This window comes from Microtus ochrogaster, unplaced genomic scaffold (genome assembly GCF_000317375.1).
Source record: "Microtus ochrogaster isolate Prairie Vole_2 unplaced genomic scaffold, MicOch1.0 UNK132, whole genome shotgun sequence".
Classification (NCBI taxonomy): domain Eukaryota; kingdom Metazoa; phylum Chordata; class Mammalia; order Rodentia; family Cricetidae; genus Microtus; species Microtus ochrogaster.
In genome coordinates this window covers 375,787-389,767 of record NW_004949230.1, presented here as the reverse complement: position 1 = coordinate 389,767, position 13,981 = coordinate 375,787, and the positions used below count along the sequence as shown (strand labels likewise).

At 54.1% G+C, this 13,981-nt stretch overlaps 2 protein-coding genes across 3 annotated transcripts in view; one reads left to right on the top strand and one right to left on the bottom strand.

Moving 5' to 3' along the window:
- Tpcn1 (two pore segment channel 1) overlaps positions 1-3,211 on the top strand; it is a 59,482-nt gene extending 56,271 nt beyond the window's left edge. For both annotated transcript variants that reach the window (XM_026778392.1, XM_005371867.2), the window contains exon 28: positions 1,322-3,211. In XM_026778392.1, coding sequence (XP_026634193.1) covers positions 1,322-1,444 — 123 coding nt within the window. In that variant the 3' untranslated portion in view covers positions 1,445-3,211. The remainder of the gene's footprint in view (positions 1-1,321) is intronic.
- Positions 3,212-3,626: 415 nt separating this feature from the next.
- The window catches only part of Slc8b1 (solute carrier family 8 member B1), a 20,194-nt gene continuing 9,839 nt past the window's right edge, over positions 3,627-13,981 (bottom strand). Inside the window, exons 6-17 of the mRNA XM_026778384.1 lie at positions 13,589-13,646; positions 13,380-13,485; positions 13,130-13,297; positions 12,399-12,506; positions 10,750-10,809; positions 10,470-10,600; positions 9,634-9,775; positions 8,910-9,031; positions 7,198-7,351; positions 6,623-6,703; positions 6,050-6,117; positions 3,627-4,457 (exon numbers count right to left, since the gene is read on the bottom strand). Coding sequence (XP_026634185.1) covers positions 4,257-4,457; positions 6,050-6,117; positions 6,623-6,703; positions 7,198-7,351; positions 8,910-9,031; positions 9,634-9,775; positions 10,470-10,600; positions 10,750-10,809; positions 12,399-12,506; positions 13,130-13,297; positions 13,380-13,485; positions 13,589-13,646 — 1,399 coding nt within the window. The 3' untranslated portion in view covers positions 3,627-4,256. The remainder of the gene's footprint in view (positions 4,458-6,049; positions 6,118-6,622; positions 6,704-7,197; positions 7,352-8,909; positions 9,032-9,633; positions 9,776-10,469; positions 10,601-10,749; positions 10,810-12,398; positions 12,507-13,129; positions 13,298-13,379; positions 13,486-13,588; positions 13,647-13,981) is intronic.

The following is a 13,981-nucleotide window of genomic DNA, read 5'->3' as shown; positions in this document are numbered from 1 at the left end:
CTCTGTGGTACAGCCCTAGGGCCCAAGCCCAGGTGAGTCCGTGCCATCTGCAGCCACACAAACCTCACAGCCTCCATTCCTCCCTAGCAAAATTCGTTGGTGTTTCTGGGACGGAGATCAAGAACCAAAAGTGACCTGAGCTTGAGGGGAGGGCAGGAGGAGATCCAGGTAGGGGCGAATGCCCTGGGGGGGGGAGGGGGAGGGCAGGAGGAGATCCAGGTAGGGGCGAATGCCCTGGGGGACCAGGAGGAGATCCAGGTAGGGGCCTTCTGGTGGAGGGCCCGGGAAGGTTCCATGTCTTCCCAGGGACTCAGGACTGAGACTTCACAGCTTTGACATTTTGATGTATTCCTGAGTGGCCACTTTCCCATCCAGCCCCTTGAGGGCATCCAATGACCCTGTGGTTCTTTCTAGAGATGTGTGAGGGAAGAGACCGGGCAGGCCCTGAAGGACCTGCTGCCCACGCAGGGTGGTTGGTGGTTGCTCACCCCCCCCCCCCTTGCTCGATGGAAATAAGCTTTGCTGGGCTCAGGGAGGTCGCATTTTGACTGGGAGACTTCCTTCCTCCCACCATTTCCCTGTCTCACCATGCCGGCAGCTGTTGTAATGTAAACACCACGTGCTTGGCAGCATTGCCCTCCCAGCAGAACCCACGGCCTGAGCCCTGCTCAGCTCAACTTCCTCTGGGGTTTCTGGATTTCCTATGCAACAGCTTCATTAACACAAGAAGTTGTGGTTGGAGGCCACCGAGCCCTGGCGCCACAGACCCCACCCAAAATGACAGAACAGTAAGCCCCACAGAGCAGCAGGGCAGCTGCCCAGGAGAGGCCAGGCAACTCCCATCCTCCCCCAGCCTGCCAGCCCACGCCAGGCTTCAATCTCCCCTCTGCTAACGAGGGAGCGCAGCCATGGGCTCACTCTGGAGAGTCTGTCGCTTGGGGTCTGGTTTTAAACTATGAGGGAACTGTTTAACACTGGCCCTACCCCAGTACCCCAGACCCTGGGAGAGGCTGACTTTCTGGGTCACGCTGGGAGGTAAGCAACTGTGAACTTAAAGGCCCCTGTGACCCCTCAGAGGGCAGCAGAAGCTTTGTCTGAATGGAGGTGACACTGAGCCTGGAGAGGCCTGAGCTCCTGCAGAGCCCCTGTGGGCCGTTGTCCCTATCCCCTTGGTGGTGGTGGGTGCTTATCTTGGTGGGTGGGATTCTGGCTGCCTCCGCTGACCTCACCCAGTGCAGGCTCTTCTGCTGTCCCCCACATCAGCTGGGGGAAGTGGGTTGGAAGGTGAGCCACCTCTCAGCAGCACTCGCCTTTGTCCTAGGAGTGGTACGAGGAGCATGCCCGGGAGCAGGAGATGCTGCAGCAGCAGCTTAGGGGCAGCGTGCCTGGTCCCGCCACCCAGCAGCCTCCTGGCAGTCGCCAGCGTTCCCAGACTGTCACCTAGCCGGGCCCCGTGAAGCCAGCTCTTCTATGCAATAACCCCACAGTATTATGTACTACCACGTATGGAACCCGTGTGTATGCAGACACACTCATATATGCACATACTTACAGACAGAAAAAGACTAGCCGGGACTGGTTTGAACCGCCTTGCTCTGTCTTCCTGAGCTTCAGAAGTTGGCTTGGGCTAGAGGACCAGGCCTGACTGAGCTCTTCCTACCATGGAAATCTCTGGAAGCCCTCTTCTCCAGAAGCCCCTTAAACAGGCTGTGCCATCTCAGCAATGCCAGCTTTCCTGGGGACACCAGGTGGGCCCTCCCTGCTGCTGCCTCGGGCCCCATCCCTGCAGTGTCCCCAGTAGTCCCCACACCCGTCACAGGTGTCCATGTCTGGTATTCGGGACAAAACCACTAGGAAGAAACCCCACCACCTGCAGGACGGCAGTGTCTGTGGGTGATGGAAGTGATAGGAGGTCCCTGTGGGAAGCCAGGCCCAGCAGGAGGCCCCAGGAATTTGACCCAGGGTAAACCGTGTCCCTTCTGGGAGTCTTTAGCAGAGTTCATCTGAGCCAGTGCTGAAGGCTGGGGAGGGAGCCACAGCCCAGGATCCCTCCCTGTCCATCACTGCAGCCTGGCGCCACCGCACCATGGACTCTGAGGCACAAGGAGGACTGACCTCCCCAAGGCTCTCATAAACTAGGTGGGTGGGGGAGGAGGGTCAGGTAAGCATTCAGCCACCTCCATCTCCTGTGGTCCCTTCATCCCATTGTTGTGTCCATCAAGGGATGAGGTACGGAGTAGGCGAGCAGGCTTGGGGAGAGCTGGGAAAGTGTCTCCTACCTCCTGGCACCTCATCTAACCTGGCCTTCCATGCCTGTTGCTTCTTGGGACTCAGATTGAGCAGGCATAGGTCCTTTCATGTTCTCGCAGCTGCAGGAGACAGAGCTAGGTCCAGCACCCCACTCAGCTGATCCTGGGGCCAAGCTGGAAAGCGGGTGTTTTCACTCTGAATAAAGCACAGCCCCTCTGGGAAAACCACTGCTTCCCACAAGCAGTCAAGAGACTGGTAGCATCCCCTTAACTCTGAAAGGCTCTTTGCCTCCACTGGAGCTCAGCCTGGACTCCCGAGCCCTCTCTCCGAAGAAGCAGCTTCATTTGCATAGCTGGGTGCCTTAGTTTTTGTGTATGGGCATTTTGGAAGAATAAAAGAGGGGAGGCCTCTACAGAGGGCCTAGGGCCTCTGAGCATCCTGGTCCTAGGCCTTCCTCTACCCCAGGAATTGTTAAGTACCCCTTAGCATAGGGGAGAAGGGCCCAGGTGTGGGGACCAGTCTGGGGCCTAATATGAGGTACCAGAACCCCTGGGTTTAGCACATACCAGCCAGGCGCCAAACCCCACCCAGTCATGTAGACTGGGGACACCTATCCCCACAGGGTCACCTTGGGCACACCAAGCTGACTCTCAAACTTGCTAAGCAGGGGACAGATGGATGTGGCCCAGGCTGTGAGCTGAGATGCCCTGGGACCCTGTCTAGCCCAGACGCCCTTCCCTCAGTTCAGCTGAGTGGGGACTGGGGCTCAGTCACAGCCTAGCAGGGGTAGCTACGGAACCATGTTCTTCCCCTCCCCCACCCCAGCCTTACTCCACACCATGCAGACAATCATTTTGTATGATCAGGAGCCACGTCAGAAGGTTTTATACAATGATTTGCTACCTGGAAGCCCACTGTACCCAAATTTCTGGTGTGTCAATAAACAAGCCTCTGCTTTGTAGATGCTGCTGCCTTTAACTTCCAGCTTGGGGGCAGGGGCTCTACTGACCCCACCCAGCCCCACCCAGCCTTCCAGTCATCTGCCCAGGCAAAGGACAGAGGAGACCTGTGGGCCTCTTCTGGTACACTTAAAATAACTTGTCTTTTATTTCTTTCTTTTTTTGGTGGGGGTGGGGGACCAAAAACAATCAAGTTTCAGCTGAAAGCAGTCAGGGAGTGAGTGGCATTTTTAAAAGGCCAGTCACAGCCGGGCGATGGTGGTGCACGCCTTTAATCCCAGCACTTGGGAGGCAGAGGCAGGCGGATCTCTGTGAGTTCGAGACCAGCCTGGTCTACAGAGCTAGTTCCAGGACAGGCTCCAAAGCCACAGAGAAACCCTGTCTCGAAAAAGGGAAAAAAAAAAAAAAAAAGGCCAGTCACACCACTTGTGAGAAGCCCCTGTGGCAAGGCTCTGCCCCTGGCTCCCCTTGAGGTAGGCACAGGACCCAGGCTGGCTCCTGTTTTGTAGGTTGGGGAGCCAGGGAGTTCTGAACAGAAAGTTCTAGAAGAACCTGGATCCATGGCCCAATGTGGCTGCCACTCACCAGGTAGGGTAGGATCCAGGTGGTTTTGAGCCACCTGGCACAGTACCATGCACAACCGGTAACTTGACCTGTTTCTTCTGCCTGTGGCACTACGTAGGAGGCTGAGAAACCACCCGCTGGCTCTGTTCAGCCAGCACTGGTGCAGGACTCAGCTGAGGCTGCGGACCATGGAAGAGCTTAAGAGGGAGGCACAGGGCTGCCCAAAGCCCAGGAGTGACGGGGGCTGACAGGCTGCCCTCCCCAAGGCCTCTGCAGTCATTCAAATGGGGGATGGGGTGGTCCCCAGCAAAGCCAGCTTCAAGTCCCCACACTCAGGCTGCTGGGTGCTGGTAGTCAGGACACTGTTCCCGCAGTGACACACCACCTTCCCTGGAGCCCCATGGGAACCGCAGAGACCCCCCACCTCCACTTCTCCTATCAGGAGGTAGGAGAATCACCCCTAAACCATCAGGCCGAGCAGCTTCAGTCAGACCTCTTCAAGTGAATCACCCTAAATTCCGTGAGCAGGACCACAACAAGGAAGCTGGCGTAGAAGAGGAGCAGGCAGAAGCCATACGCCTTGCTGAGCTGGAAACAATGAAGCGGGACAGAGACCAGGGAGAAGACTAGGCTGAGCCCCAGGGCGCTAGCCAGCACCCACACCAGCAGTCCGTCTGGTTCCAGCTGTGGGGAGAACAGGAGAGATTGTTCAGCACCCACGGCTATGGGGTCTGCAGTGTAGTGTCTTACCTACCAGCCTCCACTTGTGCCCGCTTGTGTTCTTCCTAGCCTCCTGCGCTGGCGTGACTGGCATGTGTTCCCACGCCACACTTGTGCAGTGCTGGGGATTCAAACCCAGGGCTTCATGCATGCCAGGCAAACACCCTGCCAACCGAACCACATCCTCCGTCACCCAACACCTTTTGGGCACAGCATCATGCTCCACAGCCTAGTCTGGCTTTGACCTTGAGGCAATCCTTCTGCCTCAGTCTCCCGTGTCCTGGGATTTTAAGTGTGCACCTCCATATCTGGTTCTGCCTGCATTTTATATACTGATTTCTGTGTGGCTGAGAACACCCTTCATCAAGATACTGGACAAGCAGAATGCAGGGAGAAAGCTGGGGGTGGGGGTGGGCAGACCTAGGGTGGGTATGGAAGTGTGCAGTAGACACATCTTCCAACCCTTCGGTTTGAATGGAGAGTCAAAGAAGTGGCAGCTTTGTGGATGTGCACGGTGTTTAGGACTTGTGGTCAGCCCTTTATCAGTATTGTGCATGTGATAGTAGTACAGGTGGCCCCGGGAACGGGTTTGCTTGTTTTGTGCAAAATCTTCCTGTAGAATGTCAATGAGGCATCCCGCCTTGACATCTGGGGTATTGGGCCTGAGGTGGTGGGAGGGAGGGTGGTAGTATGGCTCAGTGGGTGAAAACGCTTGCTGCACAAACATGAGGTCCTGGGTTTGGATGCCCCTCCCATGACTACTATAACCCTAGCACTGGAGGCGGGCAGAGACAGGAAGATTGCTGGGGCTGGCTGGCCACCACTCTACCCAAATCATTGAGCTCTGAGTTCAGTGAGTACCCTATATGGGGTCACTTAGTGTCTACCTTCAGCTTCTGTGTGTGCACAGGTATGTATAACTGTCCACACACGTGCATACATACAGCAGACTCCAGAGCTAGGGGTGCAGGGGTAGCATGATACACGCTTAGCGTGTGTGCCCCATAGACTTTCCCCAAAACACATGTCATGTCTCTGATGTCTCAGTCAAGTCTTAGCATTCACAAGAACCCAGGCCAGCCTGTGAGTCTTCCTTGGGCCGGGCGGTGGTGGCCCATGCCTTAAATCCCAGCACTCAGGAAGCAGAGGCAGGTGAATTTCTGTGAGCCTGAGGCCCGCCTGGTCTACAGAGCAAGTTCTATGACAGCTAGGGCTACACAGAGAAACCCTGTCTCAAAAAACTGAAATCAAAAAATAACAAGAGCCCTCCCTTAATGTGATGGGCCCCACCTTCTGGGGCATCTCCCTTCTCCCAGCTCCTCCGTGTGGGCAGTACTGGGGTCTGACTTCCAGCTCCATGCATGCATGCATACCCAGGTAGCTGGGGTCTGTCGTCACTCCAGGGCACTGACAAAGCTGAACAGGACCAAAGCCGCAGGCCGCCTGCCCATTCCATGCAAGCTGTATCTTAGCGACTCTGTCTGCTTGCAGGGAAACCCCAACCCCCATGCAAAATCCTTCCAGGATATTCTGCAGTCATGCTTAGCCGTCCTCACCTTCACCTCTGCAGCGTGGTTCCGGACGATGTGCAGCAAGCAGCCCAGTCCTACACCCACCAGGATGTCTGCAGCCAGTTCAGGAAGCCGTGCTGGAGCCCGCAGCCCACCCTCACAGCAGCTCCACCCCAGCCCTGGGCGCCTGGCCTTCTTTATTGTCTACCCCCAGGGTCCTCCCACTCGGAGCACCTGCTGCTAAGGTTGCTGATAAAACGGATGTTAAGAGCCTATTTTGCACTCAGCTTAAGAATGTCAGAAGTGCCTGGTGCCTGAGCACTCAAGCAGAAGGGGAAACTGAGGCTAAATGACCACACCCCTGAGCCTTACAGTAAGAAGCTGAGGCAGAGCCAAAGCCGCACCTGTAGATCATTCCAGGTTGGCTCCTTTCTGCTAACCTGAGGGTGAGGCTTTCACAAGAGCCCTACAAGAGTGGACTCTCAATTCCCCAACAACAAATGCAAAGATGAAGCCGTAGGTCCCTGGCCAGTCCCAGGGGTGTTGCTGAGAGCCCACCTGTGACCCTCAGTGCTGGGACACCACACCGAGGCTCAGAGAAGCCCCAATAAAGGATACTGAAAATGATGCCACCAAAACAGGCTGAGAACGCCATCCGAGGGTAGCCCTGGCGGGCCAGTGTGAAATCCGAGAATGCATCTGCAGAGAGAGTAGGCTGTGAGGGGCAGGCTCCTGTTTACCTAGTCAGGCCCTCTGGGGGACCCAGCACCCCCTAAGACACCCTCCACTCTAATTCCATTTACTCCGCTCTTTCTCACTGGGGGCAACCCTAGGGGTATAGTACTATACCCCACTAGCTCTCACGGCACCTTTGTGTGTTCTTTTTTGTAAGACGCTCAAAGGCCTTTGCTAAAGGACAGCTGGGTAGGCAGCCTGGTCAACCATAACCAAGCTGCTGTGGCTAAACAAGTGGTATAGGTATGTATGTGGGATAGCCTGTGCGTCACAACCCCACATATACAGGTAAGCATGGCTGGCTGTAATAGATTTCACACACCACACACAGAGTGATAAGTCACTTAAAAATGACAGTGGGCACCCAACTGGTGCAGACAATATATACACCCTGGATGTCCTCTTGAGATACGACTATGGCTAGGGAAGAAAAGAGTCACCCCAGAGCCCCAAGTCACCTCCAATGCTGTTCCCCCAGGCCAGGAGGGTGAGACCTAGTACAGTGTTGCTCAGGCGGAAGACCACGCCCAGGGACCGCAAGATGTTCACCACCTCAGTGGCAGCTGCGTTGATCCATAAGGCACTGGTCAGGAAGCCCAGGAAAGCAAAGAGCTGTGGAGGGGATGGGCATCCTGATGGGACCCCAGCCAGCGCCCAGTAGGACACAGCCTCAGGTTATCCATAAGCTGGGTCGCAAGTACCTAGAACCCAGGCTGGGGTGTGAGCCAATGGCACAGTGCTCAAGACAGTGAGGTCATTAGTGTTTGTCATACAGTAAGCAATCAAGGAAAGGTTGGAGCTCAGTGCTATTTGGTGTGGTGGTGGGGATCCTTTATTATTATTGTTATTATTTGACAGAGGGTCTCACAAAGCACAGTCTGTCTTCAAACTTTCAGCCCTGGCTGGTGGTGATGACCTTGAACTGTGATCCTCCTGCCTCTGCTCCCAAGTGCTGGGATTAAAACCACACACTACGATACCTGGCTTTCTACACTTAAAAAAAAAAGGTTTTACATTTATTTATTTTGTGTGCGCATGGGGACACACGCCACAGTGAGAATGTGGGGGTCAGGGGACAGCTTAGAGGAGTCAGTTCACCCTCTCCACCATGTGGCTTCTGGGGATGGAACTCCTGTATATCTACATGAGACCAGCCTGGTCTACATGGTGAAAACCTTGGGGCTTAGGGATATAGTTCAGATGGTAAAATGTTCACTGAGCATGTGCGACATCCTGGGTTTGGGCCCAGCACCACCTGTTTTCCCAGCACTTGGGAGGCAGAGGCAGGAGGGTCAGAAAAGTTCAAGTTCCAATTTACATAGCAAATTTGGGGCCAACCTGGGCTACAAGAGACCCTATCTCAAGACACTGAAATAAGTGAGTTTAAGTATAGTTTGGGGGAAAATAAATCTCTGGACAAAGCCCCTGACATCACCGAGTCCTGACGATGAGGCTACAGACATCAGGGCCATTAGGGCAGATGGCTGTCCTCTCCATAAACAGTCCCAGGTTTCTCAGAAAGCCAAAGTCACCATGGACTTAGTGACTCCACTCCCAGGAATGTACACTGGCCTGGTGTGCTTGAGACCCTGAGTTCCATCCTCAGCACCGTGAAACACAAGCAAACCTGGTGTGGAAGCACACACCTGATCCTAGCACTGGAACTGGAGGGGAGGAGGGGGGAGCTAGTGAGTTCAAGGTCATTCCGAGCTATGTAAGGCTTTGTATCAACAAGCAACAAAAAAATAGGGGCTGGAAGAGTTGGCCCTGTAGTTAAGAGCACTTGCTATTCCTGCAGAGGATCTGGGTCAGTTTCTGGTGCCCACATTGGCTGGCCCATCACCATACGTAATCCCGTCCCAGGGGATCCAGCATCCTCTTCTGGCCTCTTAGGGTACCAGGCATATACATAGTGCACAGATACACATGCAAGCCAAACCCTTGTCCACATAATCGAACAAACAAAAATAAAAACAAAACATAACAACTGAAAAGTATGAAGTACTATCTCAATAAGATAAGCTGATTGATTCCACTCAAAGTAAAAAGAAGCCTAAACAGGTGAAATGGCTTAGGGTTCAGCTCCCCTTCAGGGTAGGTAGACATTATCATTCAGCAAACCACCCCAGGAACACACCCAGGCTGCCCATCGGAGACCTCCAGTCCTTACCCAGTGCAGTCTAGGGGGCTCTCTGTTAGATGTGACAAAGAAGGTCACTGAGGCCAGAGCTGTGCCCACGATCACCACCACAGCCCAGACAGGAAGGAGGCCGCCAATCTCATAAATGCCATCTATGGGACAAGAAAGGGAGCTGGGATCCCCTACTCCTCCCCACTTCCTCCCACCAGTCCCCGCGGTGATACAGGCTTTGAGTAAGTTCAGAAGTTCAAGGCCAGCCTCAGCTACGTAGAGAGCTGAAGACAGCCTGGGATACATGAGACACACACACATATACGCACTTTTTTTTAAAAGAGTGTCTCTCTGTATAGTAATGGCTGAACTCACTCTGTAGACCAGGCTGGCCTCAATTTCAGAGATCTGCCTGCCTCTGTCTCCTGAGTGCTGGGATTGATTAAAGGAGTTGGCTACCATGCCCAGCCTTATTCTCTAATTATTTTTTTGGTGGTAGTATAGTACTGGACATGAAACCCAGCACCTTAGCTGCTAGACAAGTGCTCCGTCTCTGAGCCCTGCACATCCCCCAGTCCTCAGTGTCTGATTGAGACAAGATAGGCAGAGGGCTGGACGTGGTCTGGGGACCACTGTTTACAGTGCCACCTGCAGGCGGCAGGACTGGCCCACTAATAGGGAAGTCCCTTGTTGGATAAGCATGCCCTGGAGTCTCTGAAGAGGCTCTGGGGTAGGAGGGAGGTGGTGGGGGAGGGGTACTCACAGACGCCTGACTGCAGGGTCAGGACCAGGACCAGGGGACTGATGACCAGCTGCAGACAGTTGAGTGGCCGCTTCCAATTCCGATCATCCTTGTCGGGATCCACAACGGGTACTGTGAGCAGCAGCAAGAACTCCACAGGCAACTGGGGACGTGGAAGGGTGTCAGCTGGAGAGGAGGTGCAGCAGAGCTCCCCCATTCTGTGGTGCTCCGTGGCAGGCCCAGTTCCAAGCCTGCATGCATGCTATCCTCATCTCTGCCTCCACCCCCTCGAGCCAAGATTAGAGGCATGTTCACTGCATCTCATTTATGTGACGTGGGGACGGACCCAGGGTTTCCTGCATGCTAGGCAAGTGCTCCGCCAATGAGCTGTCCCCTCCCCAACAATCCCATTTCATACTGAACGAACCAAGCTCAGACAACGTCATAGCCACAAGCACAAACACAGTTCATTCTGTATTCCTGAGACTAACAAGGCCACTGGTGCGTTCCCTGTCCCCAACAGACACTTGTTTTCTTCTATAGAGGGTAGAGAGCCCTGAGTCAGGTCACCAGCCAAGCCTGAGGACTCAGTTTCCCTACTGCATCCCAGGCTGGCCAGCAAAGGGCATTTCAGTGGACTCCAGCTGAAAGGCCACAGTGGCTGGGGATGATGGCCTTAACTTCAACAACCAGGAGGCAGAGGCAGGTGGATGCTGTGAGTTCAAGGTCATATCAGTCTACATTGCAAGTGTCAGGCCGGCCAAGACTACACAGTAAGACCCTGTCTCAAAAAACAAACAAACAAATCCCACACTGTATTAGTCATAAGGCCAGGAGCCTGGATCCTGGGACTTTACCTTAGCCACCTTCAGGAGCCTACAGGACATTGACTGGGTCCTCCACTTCCTGTAGTCCAAGGGATTCAGGGCTTGGATCAGGATCTGGACAGTGGTCTCCTGACCCAGCAACAGAGGCCGGTATTCATCGCCTGTGTGTACCAGGTAGGGCAGGTGTGGCTGTGCTTGGCTCCTCCAGGGAGGCCTATTCCCATGCATTCGCAGCTCAGCAGAGCATCCCTGAACCAAGCCCAGTATTTCCGGACATCCCTGTCCCCATAGGCCCGGAGCCTGGGCTCACCATAGTCATAGCTGTTGGTGTTGGAAGACACCTGATCCTCTTCTGAATCAGACAGTATCTCTGTAGGAGACAGGAGCAGGGTAGGCACAGTTAACATGCCCTGTAATATCACAGAACCCTCCAGAACCATGCAGGGTTGGGGGGATCACCTCTGGGACAGGGCAGAGTTAATATGCAAATGTCCAGCCCCCTCCCTCTTTATCCCCTCCTTCTTCGGCAGGATCTCACATAGCCCAGACTGACCCTGGACTTCTTCCAGCCTTCATCACCATATGGTACCATCACCATAGTACCGGGATGCTAGGCATGTATCACTGTGCCTGATTTAAGCAGTGCTGGTGATGGAACCCGGGGCCCTGGGCATGCCAGACATGCACTGCCTGAACCCTGCATTTTAGCCTTCTCAGCAATGGCCACGCACACTCACAAATCCCCACACTGTGGGAACATGACTTGCGGAACATCACAGTGGAAATGCACAGTACAACACCCGACAGGCGGGAAAGTGCCTGGTGGCTACACTGGCTTTCTCTTTCCCTTTTCTCGCTATGGGCCCCAGGCTAGTCTAGGATTTTAAAAAAATTATTACACTCATTTATTGTGTGTACGCATATATGCATATGCACACGTGCATACCCAACCAAGTACAATGCTTTTTGCTTTGTCTAGAACATTCTTCTAAAGTTCCAGCTCTCACTAGACCTGGAGCCTGTGAGAAGCCTCAAAGGAAAGCAGCCCCCACCCACCCCAGACAAGGGCAGGTCCAACCTTCCCATCCCAACCTGCCGAGCTTCTGTGTATCTGCAGATGTGGCAGCGGGGCAGGCTTGCTTAGCTGGGAGGAGGGGGAAATCCCAGTAGCCTTCCTGTAGGAGGGTTCTCAGTCCCTGCTCTAGGCCAGAAATGAGACAGTCCTGCCCCCTACAGGCTTTATGCAGAGTGGCTTGCAGGTTCCCAGGTGTGGCCTTTGGGGTCTGGGTCAGTGGTCTGGTGTTAGGGTGCTGGTTGTACCCTACTCTAGATCCTTGGAGGACTTGGCTTCTCCCTGGGTCTGTTTCCTCTCCAAGAAAAGTGAAGTAAGAATCCCTATGTCAAAGAAGTGTCATCAAGGAGACGGAATCAGATAACATGCCTGATATGAAGCAAACACTCGAATCCTGTGGGCTACTTGTGTCTGTGTGCCATGTTGGTATTTGTGAGTGCATTTGTTTGTATGTGTGCAAATACTGTGTGTCTGCGGGCATGCATGTGTGTTTTCTGTAGATCTTGTTTTGTATGCTGTGTATTTCTGTGCATTTCGTATGTGTTGTGTACGTGTGTATATATTGGGGAAGTGCATTTGTGTGTATGTGTCTACCTGTGCCCTGTACTTGTGCCTATAGGGCTCATCTGAATTCTTCCTGAGCACAGAAGCACACTCAACTTGTACTAACATGACCAACTGTGATAATGCCATAGAGACCTGTGACCCTGGACGAGAGGGTTCTGAGGCTTGCATCACAAACCAGGGGATAGACATGGCCTGAATAAGGTGGAAACCAATTGGAAAGGCAATGGCCAAGCAGAAGACAGACTGAGTTTAGGGGTATGAGGCAGCAGGAAAGGCCAGAGGCACCCAGTCCCGTCTGTCCCCTTGTGGAGGTTCCTCACCTGGTGTCTCAGACACAGAATGGACCAGAGACCTGCTCCGCTGCCGTTGGTAGACCCAAGTGCAGAAGATGACCGTGACTACATAGAACACATAGAGGCCCAGGTAACCTGCAGGCAGAGGTGCAGACTGCCATCAGCCAGCGTCCAGGCGGCAGGTGTCAGCCTAGCGTGGTCCTGGTGGGTGAGTGGCCATCTTGAGTCTCCACACCTTTTCCTTGGCATTCTAGGCCCACCTTTCCTGCTTATCTGCCTTGAAACCCCTCCATTAGAGAAGCAAGTGTGGGTTACTCAAGTGGAGGAAGTCAGACTGACAGGCAAGTCTGGGATGTGATCCCAGATACCCTCCTACTTGGCTAACCTGTCTCTGGCCTATTCCCTTCCACTGCTAGCATGCGTTTTGGGTGGCTCCAGCTCAACACCCTTGCCAGGTTCCCATTTACCCCTCCCCGCACCAGAGAAACGGGGAGTAACAGCCCCCTCTGTGGCTTGTCCCTGGGCCTCATGTCCCTTCCTGGCTTCCCTGACCCTCATTATTGGTCTCTCTTAATCAGAATTGACTGAGTTCACTGTGAGGCCCCTGGGGTGACAATCACATCTGAAAGTCTCCAGGTTCCACGGTCCCTGCTTATCCTGTGCTGGCTTGAGTAGAATTTGTCACTCTGTATCAAATCAACCTCTCTGTCCCCAGAGACTTCCAGAGACTCTGTCGTGGACTGCCCCTGACTGCTCACCCAGTGCCCAGGCCAGCGTGATCCTGCCGAGATAAAGTGCAGTGAAGGTCAGAAACACAGCCACCATATAGAAAGCGATGTCCCTGAGGAAAGGCCTGGACGCAGCCATGAAGGGGTGCAGAATGGTGATGCCTCCAGCCACCACAGTGGTGACCAGCACTCCTGCACCTGGAAGACAGCAGAGCAGAGCTCAGAAGCGGGCATCCTGGGGGCCCCCCAATACGCCACACCCCAACAGAACTGTGCTCACCGAACAGAGCCCCAATGGCCAGACCAGCAGTGCGTGGGTCTGAGAAGGCCACAAGGGCGCTGAAGATATCTGGAGCACCGTTCCCAAAGGCCAAGAAGGTGACACCATGGGGAAGCATGTCAAGGGGTTCCACCAAAACTACAGCCACCACCTTGTGCCCCTGCCTCCCTCGACCACTCTTTCCCACGGGGAGCTGGATCAAAGGATACTGCCACGTTGTGGGAGAGCTTGAGATTGGTTGAGATGGCTGACAAATTAGGGCAGAAGCTAGAAGAGGAAGAGCCAGTAGTCAGGGTCTGCAGGGAGGGGACTCAACCAGTAAAGTGCTTGTCTTGTATGCGCGAGGACCAGAGTTCAACCCTCGGGTCCCACGTGAAAAAGCTGGGCATGGTGGTATGTCTGTAATCCCTAGTGCTGGAGAGGCAGGGATTCCCTGGCTACCACAGTCAATGAGAGGCTGGTCTCGAAAGACAGAATTCTTGGCATTCTTTTTTTTTTTTTTTTTTTTTTGGTTTTTTGAGACAGGGTTTCTCTGTAGCTTTGGAGCCTGTCCTGGAACTCTCTTTGTAGACCAGGCTGGCCTCGAACTCACAGAGATCTGC